The sequence below is a fragment of the Electrophorus electricus genome, chromosome 25 (assembly GCF_041902795.1).
Source record: "Electrophorus electricus isolate QZ-2024a chromosome 25, ASM4190279v1, whole genome shotgun sequence".
Lineage (NCBI taxonomy): Eukaryota > Metazoa > Chordata > Actinopteri > Gymnotiformes > Gymnotidae > Electrophorus > Electrophorus electricus.
In genome coordinates this window covers 642,317-667,573 of record NC_137521.1, presented here as the reverse complement: position 1 = coordinate 667,573, position 25,257 = coordinate 642,317, and the positions used below count along the sequence as shown (strand labels likewise).

At 36.4% G+C, this 25,257-nt stretch overlaps 1 protein-coding gene across 4 annotated transcripts in view; it reads right to left on the bottom strand.

Annotated features, from left to right (window-relative positions):
* The window catches only part of LOC113589306 (leucine-rich repeat transmembrane neuronal protein 4), a 100,744-nt gene that overhangs the window by 65,487 nt on the left and 10,000 nt on the right, over positions 1 to 25,257 (bottom strand). For 2 of the 4 annotated variants that reach the window (XM_081707877.1, XM_081707875.1), the window contains exon 3: positions 23,415 to 24,035. The exons of the other annotated variants lie outside the window; for them this stretch is intronic. Coding sequence is in view for 1 of the 2 variants with exons in the window: in XM_081707875.1 (XP_081564001.1) it covers positions 23,958 to 24,035 (78 nt within the window). In the remaining variant the exon portion in view is untranslated. Of the gene's footprint in view, positions 1 to 23,414; positions 24,036 to 25,257 lie in introns of those variants that run through there. 4 annotated transcript variants of the gene reach the window in all.

The following is a 25,257-nucleotide window of genomic DNA, read 5'->3' as shown; positions in this document are numbered from 1 at the left end:
CCTGATGTCCTACTGAAATATATGAAATACTGGAATGCATGAACTCAAGGAACCATACTAATTTCTACTAAAATCTATTTTTAAGTGTTGTGTATTAGAAAATGTAACTCAGTTCTACTTCACCAAATCAGTATAAGATGATATAGATTTTTGGAAATTAGCCTTATACATGTTACTTTAAAAATGATACAAAGTATAGCTGTAGTATTGGGTCTTATTCTACAAGATTATATGACGAATACCAAAATGCAATCAACAAAATCAACAAACTCTGGTACAGATTTGACCAGAATTTAACAAACTTAGCTTTACCAAATAAAAAAGAAAAGTAAATGATCATGATCAAGACTCTCATTTCAGAAAAAAACTGCATCAAAGTCGCTGGTTTATATACAAGCCCAGTACATATTATATATTTTAAATATATATATATATATATTTCATTGCCTCCTTCTTTCCTAATCTGCTCCAATCTGGTTCAAAGGGGAGAGAGGAGGACTAGCAGTAACAAGGTTTAACTACAAATATTGGTACTTTTAAATTGGAAATTGTCTGTGTATTGGTATTGCTGACATGCTGCACACACTACTCCATTTTTTAAAGAAAAAAAGAAAACATTCATAATATGGAAATTGGTTAGCTTTCAGAGGTTTTCATTGGTTTAACTGGTTCTGAGGCCATTCGGGACTTATCCCCAATAAGAGCAAACACCCAATACGTATGTTTTAAACATTTTTTCAACCGCATTTTAGAAATACTTCATATAACCTTTGGAATGAAACTACAAGCTTAACCTCAGTGTATCCATTTATAATATATTAAAATCTCATCAAAATTACTCTAATATCTGTTTTACACTCTTTCACTCTCTCTCTCACACACACATGCACACACACATGACTGGGCCAGTATGTAGACCTCTCTGTACCTCATGAATAACCATTTAAGTAATATTAACTTTAATGACACTTAGAAAATCCTATCAAATAAAAATATATAGTATTTTATATGGTTAAAATATACTTTAAAATACATTATGTTATGAGCCTGATGAATTAATTGCTATATTTTTCTTTCTGTCATTTAATTTTCAAACAATGATGTGAGGAGGTGCAGTAATGTTAATGTCAGCACATTGGCCAATCAATTCCTGGCCTATATGGAAGCAAAATACTACAATGGGCAAAGCTATATAGGCTACTCTTCACTAGCAAGATGTTAAGAAGTGGTTATTCTTCATTTAAAATTGATACATTGATCAAATCGATAAAGAAATAGCCTGCACAATTTCAACAGTGTTGTACCACGCAGAGCATGCATTACCTTTTCATACATTCAGCACTGGACAATGAAAAACCAGCACAGCAGAGACACTGACTGGCTGATCACTTTGTTGCACAGAATACCCTATGTTTGGAAAAGAATTTGACTTGGTGCTTTATTGAGAGCAAGTATGGATTTGAGCATTATATCAATAAATATTAATCCAGTGCAACAATTTCTAACATCGGAGTAGAAATTTATTGAAATGTCAGGTTTCGCACAAAGATATACATAATTTGTATCTATCACAATATCACAATGTTTTCCTATGTTCTAACATTTTCTGTGTTTTTAACATAACATTTTTAAAAAAATCCACAAAGTACAGCTGAGCAAGAAAAGTACTTCTCCTGTATCTGTTTTTGGGGAAGGAAGATGCTAGAGTCTGAAGTTTGAACCATACAGAATCACCACCTGAATTCCACTGCTTCACACTTTATTACTCTAATAAGTTGAGTTCTGCTAAGAAAAATTATGATGTGGAATTGTGAATTGCTAGCACTGAAGTTCGCTTTTGTGGAATGTAGACACTGGCTGAAAATTCCATTCATCTATTCCTGGTACTGAGTGATCACTGCACTGTAGAATAAATCATATCTGCCAAGCGTTTGAATCCTAGATGAACCAGGTGATTCCTTTTTGTTAAATCGTTTCTATTTTACAGGTACTTACCATTCAGGTTCCAAAAACTGCAAAGGCTGTCGCTGTCTCACAATTCTGGGAAACTGAAACTGAACCATCTTCATCCAGAATTAATACCATCTGAATGCCCTCTCATAAAGAATTTGTTCCCTCAGCAATCCCTCGGAGATCCAAAATTTAATATTTTTTTTTATCACTGACCTCCCAATCTCCCAAGGATTCACAACCATTTTGGTAATTCTTGACAGGTTCTCTAAATGACAGGTTAATCCCTATGTAGAAAATGCTCACTGCGATGGAAACAGCTAAAGGTCTTTTCATAATTTTTCCCAGTTACATGTTAAACTGAGTATCCCGATCAGAATGTCCTCTGCTTTATGTCTCATGGAAAGATTTTTGTGCTAAACACTGTCATCTCACATCAGGATATTACCCCCAGGGCAGTGGAAAGGCTCAACAAAGAAATAGGAAGATTTTTCATATTGTAACAAATCACAAAATGACTGGTCTTGTTATTTGCCTTGGGCCGAACTCACCCACTGGTTCTTCTACAGGGATCACACCTGTGTTTTAGTCTGTCAGCCCCCTATGTTTTCTAGGATTGGATGTGGGGATGAAAAGGCGTGATCAGACCAGGGAGGAGGCACATGTTCAGCTACAGGGGCTGTTCATAGGGAGGCCATTCAGAAAAACTGTCAGCATCATAAGGTAGCCCCTTTTACTCCCAGGTCAGTTGGTATGGTTAAGATTTGAAAATGAAAATGCCATGCAGGAAACTCTAGATTTGAAGGACCTTTCAAGGTATTAAAAAAATCACTCCAGTTTCCTATACATTACAGCTCTCTGCTTCTTTTCATTTATCTCCTACTTTTCATACCCATTTATTCAAGCCTGTGTCTTTCCTCTGATGTTGGTACTACTTGTATGCTACCTCCTCCCACTGTGAATATGGATGGCTCTCCTGCACGCACTGTCAACACAATCTTGGAGTTCTGACACCATGGTAGCTGTATATTTTACCTGGTCAACTGGGAGGGATACAGCCCCCAGAGCAATGATCATGGGCCCAAGATAATGTACTTATAAAAATAGCTACATACTGTATATTTAAGACAAGTTTAACATAAACATTAAGGAGGTTAAAAGTACTGGATCAAATGGTTAAAGAGGTACAACAAATCCAAATTCTACTCTTATCAAACCACAAACATAGGCAGCTGTAAGTACACTGGTAAGAGCCAAAGCTCTATAGCCACAGTCCAAAGTATGAGATAAAAAAGGAAAAATTCAGAAAATAAGCAAGCCCTCACTGTGAATAATGGTGTTAAATATGTAAATATTTAAGATGATTTCTTCAAAAGACCGCAAACTTTTTTTTTTAGGATGCATAGCATCATTGTCTCTGCCAAGTTCTACAACATTTTAGAACAAAATGCAGGGCAGTGATCCTCCCAGGCATTATCTCAGATCTTCCAGTGACAACAGAATAAATACAATACAATACATTGTATTTTATATAATACAGTGCTAATCCAGTCCATGGAGGAGGACTGCATGGAAAGGTACTCCCAGATGTTCTCTTACATCCTTAGACATTATATAAAAAGATGCTCAGTATCAGTACAAAGGCAAAGTCCACAAATCACTAAATCACAAAAAAGTATTTCTCAGACAAAATATTTTTTCAGAAAAAAGAAAATCAATAAATGATTCAATCAATCTTGATGACAGCATGGTCATTCATACATTTTAGACATATTGTTTGATTACATTGGAACAGATCCATATTTAAGCTAAAGTCCTGTGGCAAATCATTTTTGAGTATAAAAAAGTATTTTTTTAGTATAAAAACATCTTCCTTGTACCATCAACATACCATACAATTTAAATGTTTTAGTCAACTAGTATTCTTTTTGTCTTAACTTTAATCCATGACACCATAATTAGATTTTAAGTGATCAATAAAGCGAACACAGCCACTACTAGGCTGATCAAATTTTGATGTAAATAAAGCTTTTGCTTCCTGGGCATAATAATGGTTATGCAGATTAGAGATTAAGGGAGAGTGTGTCATGTTGTGTGTCGTGAGAGTGTCATTTGGAGAGGTGTCATGTCATGTCTCTGTTTACATTTATGTGATATATGATATATGTGAAGATAAATTCAGTCGTAATTCTAAATAATACTTAAAATAAATAGTTGAAAAAAGGCTATTAAACAAACTTTCATTACCCATTATTGGAATTTCTCACTAACCATTCCTATGACACAAGAGCAGACCAAGGTCTTAGCCTAGTTTGCTGTTTGTCTAACTCCGTGACATATTTATGTTTGCCAGCCATGATGTTCAGTGTGTGCAGCTCTGCGAAGGCCAGCACTAAAATGCAGGCCTTGTCTAACATTGCTGCTGCTCTTTGAGGTTTATCTGCTGATTCACATGGCCTGACCTTCACACTGAGTGGGCCTAAGCCAGTGTCTGTGTCACTCACAGACAGGGCCCGTGATAAATTATGGGAAAGAGCAGACAAGAGGCAAGAGTGGTATGCATGGGAGATTTGGGGTGTGTATGTGTAAGAGAGAGAGGTAAAGACAGAGACATGAAGATAGAGAGAGAGAGAGAGCATTACGAGAGAGAGTGTTATAACTCAACAGCACTCTTCTGGAGAAGTTTCTAAATTACTCTCACGCACAGATAGGTTGTCAATTCCCAAGCAGAAGCCAGTCCTCAGTTAGAGAGCCCTGGTTTCATTAGGGTCCAATATCAGGACTGGCCTTTAAATCTCATGTCCCTACATTTGTACTCTCATAATTTAATTCTGGATGCCCCTTCACAGAGACTAGCAGCTCCTCGCTGTTAAAAAAAAAAGAGTTCAACCTTATTGAAATAAGTGTCATTAAATATGAACATTGTAACATCCTGTCAGCATAGCAAGCTGAAAAATAAGATGGAAAAACAATTTCAAAACATTACAGAGGAAATAAGATTTCATAGAGATGATACAATGATGACTGCATTTTCTCCTTACATATTTGTGTAGTGAAGATAGACTACAAATTATTCCCCTTATGAAACTCTGACCTTTTCAAAGGGGGCTCTTTCCCACCCCTAGGCCACACACCAGACCCAAGACCCACTGGTGCTTTGAGGTTGAGTAACAAAACCATAAGATGGCCCTTTTCTGATTGCTCTCTTCTGTTTTTGCCTGCCACTTTGGATTTGTCTGCCTGGATATTTACTGCCTTGCTGGATTTTTACCTGGACTGTTTTTTGATCTGTTTGTGAGTTCCCTGGCTCTGTAAATGTTACTGGTTCTGACCTCAGCCTGTATTTTGACTACCGTTTTTTATTATCCTTTTCTGATTAAAACAGCACCTCATTTTATCTGCAAGCATCTGAATTTCTCTGAAACTTCACACCCTGCAGATACAACACAGATGGTAGCAACTATGATGTGAAATAATAATCAATAATTTGTGGTTATTTTAATATAATTCCAAATTGTGACATTTGCTCCTGTTATTTTATAAGTATCTGTTGTCACATTATTCTTTTCATTACTTGTTCCTTATTAATTTGCATTATTCATCCAGATTACTTCATTTGTATGTTTCTTTCCTCATGCATGTGGTAAACAAATTGTTATTCATTGCATTAAAAAAATTCCTATATAAACAAATTAGACAATATCTTAAAGTTAGTAGTTTGTAACTTCAAAAAATTAGAAAAGTAATTAAATGAATTATCCAATTGCTCTGCACCTTCAAGGGGTTGTTTTCAAATTTCTAAGACGAGGAGGCAGAAATGGGTTTTAATGTATGATTTTCCTTATTTTTTCATTTGTTTAATTATTTATAGTTGATTTTGGGGTTCCTATGTACTAGAAAAATCCCTCTTGCCCATTGCAGGAAAAAGGCTATTGAATATGCATGAACTAGGCATGCCCTGTCCCCAACATATACTTGGAAAAATTCAACCCCCTCTTCAGTGTTAAATCAGTGAACTGCTTACATGACCTTCCGTAAGGTTAGACAAAGGCTCTGATTTTTCATCTTCTGAACCAAGTCAATAACCTCTTGCTAAACTGCTATAGAAATTCGAATCCAGGCTACGTTAGTCTGTTTACCATATTTCAAATTTAATGTCTTCTTTGGTTTCTTTCATTTATTAGTTAATAGTTAACTAGTTTCTTATCATAAGTGTGTGTTCATCTGAATTTGCTTACCCTGGCTTATGTTCAGTAAACTTGCCTAGATGGGTTGATTAAAACTGGAGTACTGCCAGTAACGAATGCAAAACTACAGCTTTGGAGGGACCTGCCTGAGACAGTTGGTGGCTCTGTTTGAGACAGCTCTGAAGGTCCAATTCTCCAGTCTAAGAACCCTGGTTTCCTCACTGTCATTGGATTCCATCTCTCTCGGAGTAACTTGAATGACTTCAACGAAGAGCAAACTCTCTCTCAAGGCCATCAGACAATTTCAAAGAAAGGACGTTACTTTCATTGGCATTTGGGCAGTTGTAAGAAAGACTAACCCTAACTTCATGCAGTCTAACCTCATGTCCTGAAGTTAAATGGACTTTCCCTCACTTTCTCCGCACTGTCCAGATGATCTAATGGAACACACGCATGCATTTACAGATGTTTCAACAGGGTAAAACACCTGTGAGTCATAAAAACCGACATTCCCGTCACATGTTACCAGTTTGGTATCAATTGTAACTTTAGTGTTTATTAATCAAATTAGATGAGTTAACTCTTTCTCTTAAGATGTGACACAGCATCATCACTCCTAATTATATTTCACTGTTCACAACAGCTATCTTTCTCTCCTGATCCTCTTATTATACTGTAGGCATACTTTCATTACAAATTTGTTGATTAATAAGTTTCCTTTGTTGGTCTTGTTGATTACCTGGTAGATTACCTGGCTGGTTACTCCCAGAAGCTGCTTAAATAACCAATTTACTTTTTGTTTCTCTTTTCTTTATTAGATTAGTTAAGCTACCTATATCCACCATTAATTGTTTGTGTTAAATGTAGCCTATTTACATTGTTATGATTGTTATTATAGTGATTCTAGTGAACTAGACACTTCTGGTCATTTAATAGAATCTTAGTCAATGATCGTTGTGCATGTTTTTCTTATCTCTGCTTATTCAATAAACATACATTAGTTAGTACGTCTGTGAGCCAAGATTGATATTATGTTTGGTAGACGAAGAAAACAAATCACATTTCGAATTGGTAACTTTCATGAGTTGAGACTGAATTATTAATCATTAATAAATTAAATAAAATTAAATAAAATAAATCCCTGTTAATCAGGGTGGTGCCCTGATAAAATTTACCAACTGCTACTGACAATTCATTAAAAGTATTAAAATTGCTTCACTTGTAAATAATTCTTTAAAATAAATATACAAAATGAAAGTGAAACTATGTAAGAATAAAAACATCTTTTTGTAGTTCAGTTTGAAGCTTTGATTTAGTAGATTGGCTCATCCAAATTAGGGAGATCCACTTGCATGAGGCTGTAAAAGGTCATTATTTTTTTCTAAATGATCATTTAATTTTAGTTTCTTAACTCAGCACTTTTTTTTTCAACTAAAAAGACTTTCATTTTGTCTAGTGAATTGTTATCGTCACGGAATGCTCTCCTCCCATGAGTCAGGTGGTTTGGCCCGCTGTGTGTATTGGGAGGGTCTTGTTTGTTTGTTGTGCTTGTAACCATGCCTGCAGACACCTGCACTTGGTTAGTGTTTTGTTTTTGTGTATTCAAACCCCTGTCAGTGTGTGCAGTGCTATCGGTCATTGCCTTTGTTCATGTTCGTGTTGTTTAAATGCTTGCACTTTTTCACAGAGTTAATGTTAAACATGTTCATGTCCGTTTTCACTATGTCAATGCCCGTGCTCATGTTCATTGATTACATTATATGTGAGTGTGTTGTCCTCCGTCTTTTTGAATAAATGTCTGTCTACGTCGATGGAGTCTGTGCGTCCTGCTCCTCACCCTGTGGCACTCGGGCCTTTACAGTTATAAGAAATCTAGATATGTTAGTTGCATAAAATATTTACCTGATTCATAGCATTTAGTAATCCAAGTGTGAAAAGTGATATTCTAGCAATAAACATCATTTTGAACAGTTCCATATTTCTGCATACTGCAAGCTTCCTGGATAGGAAACAGCTATAGTAAAAGATGTACATTAATCAGAAATAAATACTTCTCTCACATCACTAATGAATAATACTTGTTTAAGATGGCATAGCTCTAAAATTTGCATTCACCCTTACAAAGTTTATGGTAGACAGAGGATAGCATTTCCTATTAGCTTGGCAGATTTTTGTTCATAGCTGTGTACGTGCCATGCTCAGGTCTCCATTTCCCGGCACACTCCGCTATGCACTGCTTGAAGCTGTGGGCAGACATGGCTAATAGAGATAAGTTCTTCAGTAATTCTGGGGGGCTTAAGTGACAGTTGCCAGAGACTGGACTGCAAGGAAATATAGAGGAGCAACAGCAGCTCAAGGTCCTTCCAGATTCGGAGAGAAGGTCAACTGCAAAGTAAGGTAACCATTTACTTTAGTGGCTACCTGAGGGATTTCTGACTGAAGCATATCCAGGACTTAGCCACTATGGCACCTGTCTAAATGTGATTAAATGAATCAAGTCTATGGGCAGCTGCCATCCCCAGATCAAAAGTCCCCCTCCCCGTCAATCAGAGCAGAGACCTCTGACAGTTTTTGAGTGGCATCTGGTACCTCTGTATTCTGTTTTAAGCATCATGGTGGTAGATTGCCTGCTTATGACAGAGACCTATTCTCCTCTGACCTAAGATACTGCAATTGGCATTGCTGGGCAACCTTGACATCAATCACTTCAACCAATTAACAAGCAATTAACCTTAGTGGAGGACCGCCATGCCAATTAGTAACAACAGATTTCATTCAAACTTGTTCAAGAAGTAGCTAAACCAGGCAGTGGGATATATTGAGTGAAATACATTCCTTCTATTCAAAATCAGATCAGAAACATTTAACTAAAATCAATGTTTTTGTGATTACTACTGATACTTCCTTTACTTAGAGAGCCAAAACAATATAAGGTCACCTCCAATAAAAAAACATATTAAGAATATTTCTGTCTCTCTCTTTTAATGATTTGAGAGAAAGAATTAAATTACCTGTTAAAAGTCATCTAATATATGTTGTCACTTTCATGTTTACAGTTGGAAGAGTATGTATCATTATGCAAATTATTGTATTTATCCCATCAAAACAAACAAACAAACAAAAATACATTTTGTTGCTACATGCCAAATGGAGTGGGAACAGAAAGTGACAACTGACAACATGACATTTCTTTAATTGAAAAAGAAAAAAACTAAAAACAAAAGAAAATACACTGTGTGAACTTACCTCTGGCATAACAAGTGAGCTATACACAACTTGTACTGAGTTTTGAGTTTAATTAATTGTGAATATTAATTTGTAAGTGTAATTTGTTAGTGAACTTGTAACTGCATATTTAATAGATTTAGCAAAGCACTACTAAAACTTTCTACCTGGCAACTTTCACAGAAATCCAGTGAATTTGGAGTGGATCTGAAACAGTTCCATAATTCAGCTGAGCATCTCTTTGTACTTTTGAAGAAGTGCAACAGAAGTGTCCTGGGGCTGCATGGGAACATGTCTGCCTCGTATCTGCACTCTCTTCTCCCACCTCTACTCTTTTGTCACCTGGAGTACACTTACTCATTTTCTTACAGGCTTAAACAATTTGAATGGACATTCCTGATCATCACACAAAGCTCTCACCTACAAGAAATCTTAAAGAGTATCAGCTGGAAATAAGAGGGAGAAACCATTTTAAAAATTCCAAAACACATACCACTGGGGGTACAAAGAATGGGAATCCTAACCACGAGTGACACCACAGGACACCACAGGACTGTCAACTCCAGCTGACCAGCTAATGACTTTTCATCAACACCCCACCAATATCACAACCACCAAGAACTCTTGTGGGATGACTGTAGTTCAGCCTTCCCTCAGAAAAGCAGCCAGAACATATCACAGTGTAGAACCTACCATAGATGCAGCCACCTAGCCTCAACAGGTTTTGACAAGAAAAAACATTTTGTTTGGTAAGTAAATGTGTGTTGGTGTGTGTGCTTACATGAGCAGGAGAGGGCCAAGTAAAAAACAGTGCATTGCTCACATATGGCTTGCTCCAGTGATGGCCTTGGATCATAACAGTCTAGGGGTCGCTGGTGTTGGAGAGGGGGATGATGTGGCTTTTTAATGTGACAGGCAGGTATTTATAGCAGCCTAACCTGCAGCTCTGCAGGAAAATTAGATGTCTCCACGGTTTATCAGGAGGCTCATTAGACAAGGGATCACTTGCCATGGCAGGGGCAAACAGCAGAGATGACACTAGCTTTGTTTCAAGAGGGAGTCGTCAGACTTCACAATAATGTTTTACAACCCTAGTAAAAAAAATCTGTGATTAACATTCTCAGTTTCTAACTTCAGAACATCTTCCTGTTTCAGAAGAGTATAATTAATTTATTAGTCTGTGGGAGTTAAACAAAATGTGATTCAGCAAGTCAGTCTCAAAGGAACATAGTGTAACTCTGGCTTTTTTCAGGTTTTCAACACATTTGTATTTGAAGACAGAACTGTTCTTTTTCTAGAAATTTAAGAACTTAAAAATATTCATTATAAGCTTTAAAGATAGTTTAAATATAAAAAAAAGAACTATAAAAATGTTATTTAATTTTAAATATTTTACTGTGCACTGCATGACACCCTCAAAATAACAGATAGTCCTAATAACACTTTGCTGTTCATGCCACTCAACAAACTGAAAAGCACACTCTAAAAATGAGGCACTAAAACACTGGCTACTTCTTGTAATTCTCAATATCACCATCTCTCTTCTAAGCAGCAAGGGAATGTAAGAATGTGATAGATGTGGAACCTTGTGAAATTAGAGTTGCTTTTTCCATTTAAAACACTGAAATTGATGAAATTGCAGCTTAGTTGACTAAAAAGCAATGATTATATATTGACCAGTCCATGATTCCAGTACTGTGCTTAATACCAAAGTACTGAAATAACAGCACATGTCTAGTTATTGGTTAGCAACAGGATGGTCTTTCACTCTGAGTAAATGACACACTGTGCTATCATGATTAATTATTTTTTATTTTTGCTGTTGCATGATTTGCATTTTTTATGTTAGTGCAGCTTCAGAGCCCATGCATGTAATATTTGATAAAGCAATTGAATAACATTCAAAATGAATAATTGGGCCAAGAATAAGCAGACTAAAGAAAAGCAAATATTCTAGTGAGGCTGAAAACTGCTTCCATATAATCGCCTGCTCTGCTGACAAGAACAGTGGGATACTACAGCTATGGTTAAACAATATGGGAGCCATGGCACACTGTAAGCAAGCTGTTATGTTATTGTGGTTGGATTTTGTATGTGCTTTCATATTCACTGGGTGTATTTTATATTAATTCTGGAATTGCTACTCTATAGCTGCTCTAAATAGAGTGCCGTTTACAGTCAACAGTAAGATGTAATCCACTAATGCTGGCATAACTGTCATACTCTGATATCAGATTGTACCCTTTGTACATTTATGACACTTTTCCAAGACATTGTACCAGCTTGATTCTACTCTAGTCTATTTGACACTACTTTTCCACTACAGTCATATAGGGTATGCATGTGACTTAGTGTTAGTGTGAATGCTGCAGGTACACAAAAACATCAAAAATATGAAAGAATGTTGTGCTTATAACTGTACAAATACAAATCTTTTAGCTAACCATTGAAAGGTAAAGAAAAGACAAGACTGCTAGCAAGATAAACCCAGTTTAGACAGTTAGTAAACTTTATATATTTGAACGTTAGCTACACTTGCAATGGAGAAACATTAACCATAACATTGGAGGATGCAATGTTTTTTTGTTTTTCCTGCATGAATACCTGAATTAATTAAACCTGCACATATAACATTACATAACATTACTGGGTAGCAGTGTTAGCTACAAACAAAGCAGGCCTTACATATTTCACAATAAAAGTAATAAAATACAGATATTTTTCCAAACTGTCCACATACAACTGGAAAACCCATTGGTGTCCCAATCACTCTCATTTCACCAACAAATCCTGCCTTATAGTATGATCAAGTGTCAAGGCCTTTGTAGACTGTTCTTAGTGCATTTACCCAGCATTGAAATCAAAATCAGGTACAAATAAATGTCAGGAAACCCAAAACCTGGCAACCCAAAACCCACACGTCGATATCCAATTAGTAATTTGGGTGATCACTGACCAACTGCCATTAATTTTGTAACCATGTTGCAAAAATGCTTTGCCACTCAGTCTCACCAATCAGTAGTCTGCAGTGTTCGTATTGCCTAGGCTCACTTGGAACCTCAATGGGAGCCAAGATGGTTGTCACATAGGAGAGCTCCTTCAAGACAAACTCAATATATCTATATATAAATATATATGGATAAACACACAGTAAATTTGACTTTAGAGTTGTAATTTTAAGTTAGAGGATCTATAAGCAGGAAGAAAAAAAAGCAAGATGTGACTATGTTGGAAAGTTGAGACAGTGCCGGAAGGCAGCCCTCCAATAATAATAACTCCATGCCTACAGGATCTGCACAAGGTGAGAAAGAGTATGTGAGTTCCTCGCACTGGTTTTATGCAGACCCAAATATAGATGCTGAGGTTCTAGCTGTTCTGCTCCCCGCCATACCCTTGAAACTGCTGGCAAAAAAAAAAAGCTTAAATAAATACCTAAATGCAAGAGTAATGATGGGATTGAGAACCTTTTGGCCACTGTTCAAGACATTTCTTAGTGATCAAGATGAGATGTTTTGCAAAATATCAGAACTAGTTTTCATTATATGTAACCTTTATGATCACAGCTCTCGTTCATCCATCAAATAGCTATTTGTTCAAATAACTTCCGTGGTTAAAGGGTGGCTCAGTAAAAATCCTGTTTCCATCACACTTTTGGATGGGACTTTAATGAATATATGGATGATACTTTAGAAATATATGCTCCTAGGTTCATTCAAGGCCGTCAAAGAAGAAATCTTAACATGACATTGTGTTGGCTCTCTCAATGACATGCTGCTAATCTGAATTAATTTCATTGATTTTACCTGGTTAAGTGGAAATTTGTCCACAGAATTTAGAATATATATTTTCCTAATTTCCATCTTGGCCTTGCATTTTCTTAATGAGGTCTCACACTCATATGCTCTCATATGCCCTTATCAGATCACAAATGTTTTACACAAATGTGTAGCGTTAAAGAGATTTCTAGCTTGAGAGGTTACTTAAAGATTGTGACATTTTTTATAATGGCTTTATGTAACTGCTCTGACTGCTTGGTACATGGTATTCCAGTCAGAGACACAGTTAAGTACCTCAATTCAAAAATCTGGCAGCCAGATTGTGGCTTCAGAGGGACATATGGTAGACTTTTAGCTAAGGCAGAAGGACTGTCTTGTTTTATATATCCTTCCCTATCTGTTTTTGTTAAATATTCTGTTGTTCATAAGTTCATAAATGTTCTTGAGTTTTGCCTAGAAGAATAAATCACAAACAACAACAACAAAACATTTTATAACTTGCAAAGCAGAAGGTGGTTTGAAGGTTTTACATTTTATTGATGTGATAACACACTTTTGGGTTTAAAAATGTCTTACACATTCTACTAAAGTTTTTTGTCCTAAACATATTCTTAGTCATATATAACAAAATTGGGGGTTGAAATTTCTTTTAAATGTAAGGCTGTGCTTTGTCCACAATTTTTCACCACACAACACACTCTTATGGAATACGTCTGATATAACTATAAGGAATAAGTCAATGTTTCTTCCTAACTGGTTTTGAAGAAATATTAACAACATTCTTTCTGTGTTGGATGACTTTGACAACCTTCTTTCATACGAGTAGTTTATGATGGTGCATGACCTTCCTGTACCCTTCAAAGAATTTCACGCAGTTATGTACACTACTCCTAAGGGCCTTACTCACCTGATTAAAAGTCATTTGCACTTGGTAGTGAAACATATCTGTAATCTGCTCTAAAGCTCTAGGGGTAAGTTTTATTGGATATCATTCGTTATCAACATTGACTGGAGAAGGACTTGGCTTTTGCCTCAAAGGTATTGCATCTCTAACAAGGCCAAAGAAATTCACTTTAAATTATTACACAACATATATCCAGTGAACTCTGTAATTTCCAACTTTGAGCACATTGATTGCTCATGCTTTTTTTTTTTTTAGATCTGGTGATGAAACTTCATGCACCAATTTTTCCAATGCGACACAACTAATGGACCAACTTTTTTTCTGAAACACTTAGTGAAAATTGAATGACTTCTCAAATACATGGAGCTTATAAACACAAAGAAAGGCAACAGACTTCTCAATTACTAATTACTTATAAAAGTTTCATTGCTTTCCTCTTGAGTGCATGCATGGTTGTGTGTATGTGTAGTGCTGAAATGGCTGTGTGATGAGCACATAAATTACATAAATCCTGTGCATAAATCACATAAATCCTGTTTTCCCTAACCCCTCTGATCTGGTATTTTCATTCCTACGTGCTGTACTGTTTCAATTGTGTCAGACTTTTTTTGGATTTGTGTGCTACATAATCCACTGTTCTGACATCAGATGTATATCTGAGATTTCTATATGCATGAATTAAAAAAAAAAAAAGACTTGGAACTTCGACAGAATGATACCAAAAAAAGTACCAAGTAGTCTACACAACGTTTCCAAATGGAAAACCAAAAAAAAAGCAAGTTGGGTTGAGCCAGTACCATGAGGTGGAACAGTATTGTGTAGTTTGGTTTTGGCCACTTCCAGCTCGGGTATGCGGCACCTGCAAGAGTTTCTATTCTTTTCACTTATGGTTAGGCTCATTTTCAAAATTTTGATATACAATTTCCCTTTACCACACTATCTAGTAATTTGCAGTTGCAAAGTTGCAGCAGTAAGAGTAAATCAAATGGGAAATACTGAAAGTACTTTTGTGAGTAATTGTCTCTTAAATATGCATGCATTTTTATTTCATTTGCTTATGACATTAAACTGGATAAATGTGATCAAACACAAAATATATGTGTATGTGTTTTACACTTAAGATGAACAGATAGTATAGCCTAATAAAGACTGAGCTGATTCAGGCCTCTACCCGGACTATAAAGTCATTGCCATGACTACTGGACAACTGTAACATGGCAGACATGCAATGTGATCTGAGTGGTAAGCAGGCTGTTTTAGACAGAGATGTCTGACAGGACTGTAATCAAGACTGACAGTTACAGGAGATGGTCTGGGCCCTACCACACCTTTAGCCCCAATGAGGTATTCACAGTTCTGTCTGAGTCATCTATCAGAACAAATGATAATGTCACATATTTCTACTCCTGCACTAAGACTGATGGAGTGTAGTTGGTGTGGTTGTTGCATGTTAAGGGCTTTATTTACATATATAGCGGGGCATTATGTATTCTTATGTATTCTTTTCTCTCTCCTTTTGCTAGTTAATTTTAGGACCAAAGAATGCCTTGTTCACATCTATTTTTTTTCCTTTTTTTTGCATCTTTTGTCTCTTTTCTTAGCGAATTACTTTATTAAAGGATGATGATTTATTAAAGGTTTTTTTAAGTAGTTCACTTTAGTAGTAGTGCTTTTTTTCACTTGTCATGATGCTGAGCTGATCATGATAGATAGTTCTGAACTGTCATTCAGAGATGTCAATTCCAACAAGCTTTTTTGAAGGTAACTAGGTATTCAATCACAATATGTAAGTCAGTAAGTAAATAAACACATAAATAAAACAATTACAAAGGCAGATCTTGCCAAATCAAACATATGATGCTGTAAGAGCAATCTTTTTATTTAAAAATGCTTTTTTCCCCCATGTTATATACATGTAATATACAATTTACTTGTGCTGTTTCTTGTGCTGAATACATTTGTTTTATTCTATTGCTGATGGTAGAGCCTAGGAAATGCAACGTCAAAATGTTAATTGTACTGTAGTTGTTTACTGCCAAGAAAAGTTTAATAATGCTCTTTTATCATCCATTAACTATTGGTTAAATGTCATTAGAAGTACTGTCTTACAGTGGCCCACAGAGCCACTAACTGAACTCTAGGTGCTCCAGTTCACTATGCAATTGTTGTTTGATGCAATTCTGTGTACAACTGTATTGTAAAGATTAAACAGAAGGTAAACAGATTCCAGTTTGCTTCAACTAAGTAGCTGTGGGTTGTAACCCAAATTGGCTCGTTTTTTATGGATTGCTAAATGATTGGGAATGAGAAAAATGTGGGGTCCGTGCTCTAAAACTACTTCTATTATATAAAAGTGATACCACTCTCAAGCCTTCACTCTCAATGTAGGACAAAATGCTTTTATTTTATTTCTAGGTTTCAGTGTGTGTCTTTTAATTAAATCAATCTGTGAATCTTATACAATCCAAAAGAAATAAACTCCCTTAAAAGTGGTCTGATTATCTTGGAATACAAATGACACACATTTTTAGTGAGTATTTTAATTAATAGCCAATATGCTCTTGTCTGCATATCTTTTTTTTTTTTTTTATATGAACTAAAAATGCTGCTTGCATAAGCATTTAACTACTTCAGAATAGTACCCGTAGAGCTTTGATGCAATAACCGGTTTATGTCTGCTGAAGTAACTTTTTTTACATTCACTTGGGAGTGATTTTCTCCCATTTTTGGCAGATTTGTTCCAAGTTGTTTGGATAACGCTTGTGTACTACAATTTTCAAAAAGTCCCTTGGATTCTTGATTGGATTGAGATCTAGACGTCAACTTAGCCAATGCAGAACATTCACCTTTTTGTTGTTTACCTATTTCTGCATTGCTTTCAATTTGTATTTAAGATTTTTGTCATGCTGAAAGCTTTCTCCTAAGATTTCATTTTTAGCAGATTGTATTTCAGTATCTCCCTGTATTTTGCACTGTGCATTTGTCTTTCAGTGTAACAGGATGCCCAATGTGTGACTGAGATTGCTAAAGTGATTGCTGAGGAATAATATTAGGTAGGTAGTATTAGGATTGAACCATGTATAGCATTTTTGATTTTATCCAAAAAACTAAATTTTTGTCTCAACTGACCACAAAACCTAATCACAAACTTTAGCTGGTTCACTCTGCCACTTTCTGGTAAACTCCAAATGTGCTCTTATGTGGTTTCTCAGTAATGGCTTCTTTCTAGCTACCCACACATACGTGCCAGTTCTATACAGAGGTCTTGATATCAGTAACTGGTGCATCTCCACTCCAGTCTCAGCCACTGAACTCTGTAGCTCCCTCAAAGTAACTGTTGGCCTCGTTGTGGCTTTCCTCACTTCCTTTCTCGCTCTGATGCTGGGTTTTGAGGGACAGACTTGTGTAGGCAGTGTCTGCGTAGTATGATGCAGCTTCCATTTTCTTACTATTGATTCAACAGTGCTCAGTGGTATCTCTAAACACTACACTTTGAAATAATTTTGTAGCTGTTGCCTATATTTTGCACATCTCTTAATTCTATAAAAAGATTCACAGGCTTCACATGTACCGGAAGAAGAACAGCCCTCATCCCTCACCCTCAATCACTCATCCATGAATAAAAACAAATACAGTAACATTTAAGACACTTTTATCCAAAGCATCTGTTAAATGTTACTGTATTGGTTTTTATTCATGGATATTTCTTAAATTAACACTACTAATAAAGGGAAATACAAGAACTTACACTCACCTACAGTTCTGAGTGAACACAACATGTGTCATTGAGGGGTAGGGGTCTTGCTTAGGGGCCCAACAGTGGTAACCCGGCAGAGGTGGGGCTTGAACTGGTTACCATCCAATTACGCTGCAAGTAGTTTAACCACTGAGCTACCACTACTAAGCTTGTCTGTTTATTTTAAAGCCAAAATTATTTGTTTATGCATGGTTCTATCATCATGGATATTCACTGAAGACATAATTTTCTTTTTGGGTCCCAATATGGTACTATTTCTAATATTACAATCCTCAGTTTTAAAAGACTCTTGCTTTCATTCAAGCAACAGACACTGATTCCACAGATATTACTGTCACAAATTGATTAGATCACCATTTCCCATTCTCTGTGATCTTTTAATACAGGTTTAAGTCAACAAAGACAAAGACTAGGATGAGCAAGGGTGTATATGAAAGTGAGAGACAGCAAGAACCGGCTAACATGCAGCAGTGCCCAAAGGATCAATAGCAGCTCCTGATCTGCCATTGATGAAAAGCTTCTGCTCTCTGGTCTTGGATAATCTCATGCTCTGATTTATCTGTGCAGGTAATGCTTTACAGAACATGCAACATTGATTTTGCCTTCCCTGCACTTCAATCCACTTTCACCCTCCCCCTGTCTGATTTACTCTATGCCTCAGGTTCCCTGCATTACTACTTTTTCATTTTGTTTTTTCATCCCTTACTTTCCAGTGTGATGTCTTTAGGTTTCTCCCTCTAATCAGTTTACTTATCTTTTTTCCACTATTTGACTTACTAATGCTGCATACCTGTGATTATAACTATACACTTATTAAACTGATTACCCTTACACCTATACACTTATTAAACTGAACAATCATTCTTACACTAGAGAGAAAGGGAGCTGTTGAGAAGATACCTTAATATAATATAAAGGCAAATGCTCTTAATATAAATGGGTAATGGGAGAAAAAGCCTCAGTATGACTGGAACTTTACATGGTTTTTATTATTATTATTTTTTTTTTTTTTTAAATTTATAATCATATATAAGATTTTGACAACTCCAAAACAGTTTTGGTTTGCTTACAGTAGCTAACTGCATTAATACTTCGTCCACCTCATTCTCATAACTGTATAATGGACTTAAAATTTTGTTTTAAAAGAGTCACTGAAAGTAAGTGGATACTATACTGCTGGACACAATGCAATTAGCCGAGTAATTAAAATAGTTTAAGTAGTCTTATAGAAGAAAAAACTATGTGACTGTTTTGAGGATACTAAGGATAGTGGGGTTTTTTTTAGTTCTCTAGGAATGTGGACGAACTGAGACAATAACTGAGTACATTAGGTTTTGTGAAAGTAATGTTCCATTTGATAAAATGGCTAACATTTATTCTAACAGCAATGTATGAGTTTCTAAGAAATCTAAGCAATATCTCATAGAAAGGAAAGTTGAATTTATTAGTGGTGATGTGTGTATAGCATGGGAAAAAGGAAAGAACTTAGAAGCACCATTAAAAAGGCAAACAGCAATATGGGAATAAGATGGAATATGAACTTCTTACTGGCAATGTTAAGATTGCCTGAAATTGCCTCACAAATTTCAAGTAGAGAGAGTAGGACTAAAAAGCTTTCCCCTTCAGATACTGCCTCTTTTGCCAATGATTTAAATCAGTTTTATTTATCAGATTTGATTGTGGACAAAATTATTTGGTTCGTGATAATGTGTACATTGATGTTATCAGACAATTTAGCCAGTTTAGCAAGGATTAAAATAAATAATGCCCCAGGCCCAGGTGGGCTGAGAGGACAGGTTATTAAGAGCCATGTCCCACAAATTTACCTTTGACTTTATTAAATTGCATCAGATGCTGCTTGACAATTATGGAAATTGTCCACAATTATACCTATACCAAAATGTTCGGAGCCCCACTTCTAAATGATTTTAGACCAATTATTCTGACCAGCATTCAGCAAATGCATGGAAATGGTCCTAGCTCATTTGATGTGGTCCACTGGTAAAAACCTGGATCCTTCTCAGTTTGCCTATATGAGCAGAGCACTCACGACACCTGCTTTAGTTAATACACTTGCTGAACATTTCGAGAAGGCCAGAAGCTATTCTAGGGTTTTACGCTTACATTTTAGTTTAGCTTTCAATTCCAAGCAGACGCACATTCTACTGCAGAGACTCTCTGATCTTGAAGTGAATGGAGGGCTTATTTTATGGATTAAGGATTTTCTTTCTTATCGGCTTCAGTGTGTGTCTGTAAACGGCATCACATCAGAGCAACTTCTTTTAAGTACAGGGGCACCTTATAGATGTGTCCTATCACCAATACTGAGCACCATCTAATGAGATGCAGATTTAAGACCCCTCCTTTTATTTTTGCATGCAGATAACATGGCCCTGTTTGGTTTATTTTAAGAAGAGGATACTTTTAAGAAGGCTGCATACTTTATACTTTGATAATATAATAACACCAACTAATTAAATTATAAATAACACTAAAACTAAAGGGTTGGTAATCAATAGCAATAATGTTCCAATTTGCAAAACAGAGTAATGGTTGATTAAGAGGCCAGTTGAAATTGTGCAGAAATATTTGGCAATGCTACTTGACAGCAGACTGAGGTTCACAGCCAACTCTGAGTGTATCTTTAAAAAGGCCATGCAACACATGAACCTGCTGAGGAAACTGAACAGCTTCTCTGTGAGCAGATCTATTTTAGAGGAGTATGGCTGAGAGTGTTTTGACATATAATACATAACACTGGTTGGAGTGTTTTGACATAACACACTTAGCATGGCATCCCTGGGGCTAAGGCTAAGATCAGATTGTCTGTGTTTGTAAATATGGCTGAAAAACTTTGACATAAAGCACCAGAACATTGTTTGAGATATATAATTGTCTAGTAGTAGGAAGAAAGCAAATCATGGGGGATCCTACTCATCTGTTTGTCAAATTAAATCTGCTCCCCTCTGGAAGGCATTATAGGGTACCTCAGGCCACAAACGTATTTAAGTATTAATTTACTCCTTATGGAATTTCTCTAATGAATTCTTAAATTACTTATTGATCTGATGAAAGCTAGCTATGGTTTTTTATATATATATATATATATATATATACACACACACACACACACACAGGATAAGATGTATAATATCCTATGCCATTAGAGCTTCACATAGGGCCCTGCTTACTCTTTTCATCCTAGCAGCCACATCGCGAGCTCTTCTCAGGGGTCATCAGGTAGACACCTCCCTTTATCCCTGTGTTTCCTTGAATTAAGGCTGCGACACCTCCAGAAGGCTCAACAGTCTGACATCTCATCCTCACCCCCCTCCAAGCTCACTTTTAAACCAAGTCACACCTCTTTAAGCAATATGCCACTAGCAAACACAATCTGTAAAATCCATGATGGCCTTCCCACCTACTAAGCCCAAACACATCCCCACTGGCCAAACTGCACAAGCAATGTCGTGGCAGACTTTGCTACAAATAGGTTCCATAGCTGAAGTTACAATATGTTCAAAATAGTAGACTTTAGCGTGCATTATTCATAAATAATACATGCTACACATCTTGGATGTTACACATTCTATTACTGTTCATTATGGTAATTTTTAAACCTTATCTAATTAATACATTTCTTCCTGAAATTCAAGTCAAAATTTAAGTGACACATCCAAAGGCTCTATTGACCTGTCACTCTCCATATCTTCATGTGTGGAGTGAATAAGAAATGACAGGCTCATTCTTGACTACACTCCATGGATGAGGGAATCCTGTAACCAAGGTAACCGATATTGCTCACGCTATCTCCAAGGCAGCACTTGGTGATCTGTATGGCATTGTCTGTGCTGGCACTGTTGCTCTTTCAGCTGTCAAGAGAAATCAGTTTACAGAAGAGTCAGCCAGAGAGGGCCCCTTGAGCTCGCCTGCTATAAAACTTTAAATCCCCCACCACAACTGAGGAACAAAATCTGAAGAAAAGATGCTAAAGGGGGATTCCTTCACATGTTTTTACTGTTTACTTTGTCTTGTGCTTTGAATGCCACGACTTGAGTTTTAGCCCAGACAATGCTGTCTAGTCCTGTCAAAACGAGTCAGGCTCAGCAAGACAACAGGTAGTAATGGTGCTGATGTTCCTTGAGGTATATGAAAACAGAGCAAATGAGCAGCTGAACAAAACATTCTATTCATTGCTCAGCGCAGCCAAGGCTTAATCTGTCAGGCCTCAGAGGTGCGCGGTAAGCCCATGGTACATTTTGGGGAGCTAGCCACATAAGACGCAATCTTATAAAACCAAACACGAGCATGAAAGGCTGAGATCCAATGGATGAAATTTGCTCTACTCATCACATAGTGAATCACCATAAATAGACTTCTTTTTTACTGCAAGTTTGATTTCTAATTGCATTTACAATAAAACTAAATGAATTTGAGGTGTTGATATTGTTGGCTGATGTTTGTTTTCCATGTGCTCAAGTATCATTTTACTCCAACTCATAAAATGCAGTTAAAATGATGGTTAAAAGCAAGTGTAATAAAAAGCCCTTCTTATCACCATCACTTTGTGCTTCTTGCCATATTAATGGTGTTGCCTGTTACTTGCCAAAAACAAAATTTCATAATAGTATGTGCTTGCCACCTCACCTCTATAGAGACCTCATGAAGTGGAGCAGACAAAATGTTTTGCCAAAGTGGTTGGTGGCACTTAAAAACAAGTGAAGTGTTTACAGCATGCAGCGTGCTTGTTCATTGCTGAGAATAGGCTTGGGCAAAGTAAGCTGGGTAATTAGTTTTCTAAAGCCCTCCAGGCTAGGAGAGAACCTCAGGCTCCATGCGAGCTTCTTGTTTTGTATTTTGACTAGATTTAATTAAATGCAACAAGAGGGTGGACAAAAGCAGAGGACAATCCTTTTTTTTTTTAAATGAAAAAAAATTTTTAAGTAAATACATTATGTTGAAATAAAATATAACATATAGTATAACACAGCAGTATATAACTGGTGTCATTGCATAAATTTGAAATATTTTACAATTGCATGTCAGTCTCGCTAAATAAATAGGAAATAGGTTTCTTTCCTCATGCCCATCTAGTCAAAGATAACTACAGGAGAAGTGCTGGTTGAATTACAAAAATCAACTGCAAAATACTTGATAAGCAAGAAGTGAGGTGCCCATTATTTAAATTTAGAAGGTGCTCATCAATCAAATTAACCACAAAATCATTAAGCATCATAAACAATAATAACTTGCTCATACTACTCTCCAAGCTTATGTCAACATCCACAGCTCATACTTTTGTCAGATTAACCATTTCAACTACCTGGCCATTATCATCTTATATCTTCTTCACAAAAACACATCTGTAAACCCTCTTTGGCACATAAGGCTATTTCAGTTCTAACAAATGTCAGCATTACTGCTGAGGCATTGGACTAAATATGTTTTAAAAATGAAAGAAGAAGAAAGAGAGCCAAGAGACATTAAACTTTTGATTGTTTAATTAATAAAAAGAAATGTATAGTGGAGAACAGCTTTCAATAGTTAAACAGAAAAAGAATATAAAGAGAGATTAAATAATTATGAAAGAGTGATGAAGAAGCCGCACAGATAGCAGAGACTGAGGAAGGGTGAGAGGGGGTGGTGAGGTGGGGACTACTGCAGCAAGACTAGCCTGCTTTGGGCTGCATCATTAAATCTGCTCAGTCACAAAGTCACTCACTGACATTGGAAGGCAGTTTTTAAACAACTCAGTGCCAACTTTTTACAGTGAAAGGATCTGGAGAATTTACATAAGGAACAAAATCATTCTACTTGGCATTCATGCATGTAGCATCATTACAACCTTAATTGTCTCTCAATCAGAAAAAGGAGGAAAAGAAAAAGCATGTTTGTCATGTTAAGGATAGATCTAAGAGATTTTGGATGATTTCAGATGATTAAAAAAATCCTATTAGGATTTAACAGCCCCTCAAGGAGGCATGAGCACAGTGGATCAGAGAGATGCCAAAGAAAAATGGCAGAGGAAGGGACTTATTAGTTATTCTAGCCAGAGGAAACACCATTAGGGTCTCGCGATTAACACTCCCTTGCAGAATTCCCACATGAGAGCTCAGAAGCACACTGCCTTACACCAAGCTCTCCACAATCTTTTCTTTTTAACAGTGCACTTGCAACATGATGAGCCTCAGACTCATCATGCAGAATGCAGAGTGTATGCAGATCTTCAGAGCCACCTATGGAATCAATAATAAAATGACGTTAAGACCTATTCATAGCATAGCATTGATTCACCAATTCATTGTGTCATGAAAAGTGCCATGATTATATCAGTTAAAAAACATGATAGATGAGAAATAAAAATATTGAATAATTAATTGAAACATTACTAAATAAGACTAATGGCCAACAAACCCATAATCTCGTCAAGTCATCTACTGCTGCATAGCTAAATGCATATAACATATGCACTTATATTCTCTCACCCGTTCTTGGCTAAGGAAACAATTTGTATGTTCTTCTAAGAATAAAAAATGCATTAATTTCCTAGTGCAAAAAGACAAGATCTGAAGTTTCCCCTTTTTTTTCTGCATTAGGATTATTAAGAGTTGACTTCTAGAGGAGCAATCTAGGCCCCAAGTAACAGTTGTCCATTAGTTAGATGGGAAGGCCCTAGTGTCACTGTTAGTGTCAGTGTCGGAATCAGTGGTCTTTATCAGAACACAAGTAGAGCCCATGTGTTGATTTGGGGAAAAAAAACTAAAGTTTATTCACTAGACAAATATAAATAAAATATATTGCTATAGTTAAAGGTTTGCTTATAGACAAGGATACAGCCTGCACTTCTGTGTTTCTTCTCTCTCCGATACCAGGAATGAATTACTGACTGGGCCAATGGGGCCAGTGCCCTGGAGCCTCTGACTGCCAAGCCTCAAACCACAAGGCTCAGGGCAGTGCAAAGACTGTGTAAGCACCACCACAGGTGCAAAAATTAGATTAGAAGATTATGTACAAATCAATAAATCAATGAATGTGTGAAAGAAACCTCTAAAAATTAGGAAATATATTTATTTTTTCTTGCTGGTTCTGCTTCAGTATTGAATATTAGCACATTGTTTGGACAGGGCAGATATGTACCACGTTGTGCATTTAATTTTTAATTCAGTTGTTGAATGATGAAGCTATTGCATCATTTCAATTTTTCTATCATTGTATCATGAAATACTGTTGCTGACATTCCAAAATGATATTTTGTATGGAATGTGATCATGGTGTTAGTGTTTACCATGTGTGAGGCTAGGTTTGGCTTTGTGCATGTATCCTTACACATTTTATACAAATGTGTGTGTTTGGGGAGGTTATTAGGAAGTGGCCTTCAAAGATGCTTGTGCCTAGGGGCCTTTCAAGCCAATGATCCATCCCCGACCATCACATTGCCAAAACACACCAGCAACAAGA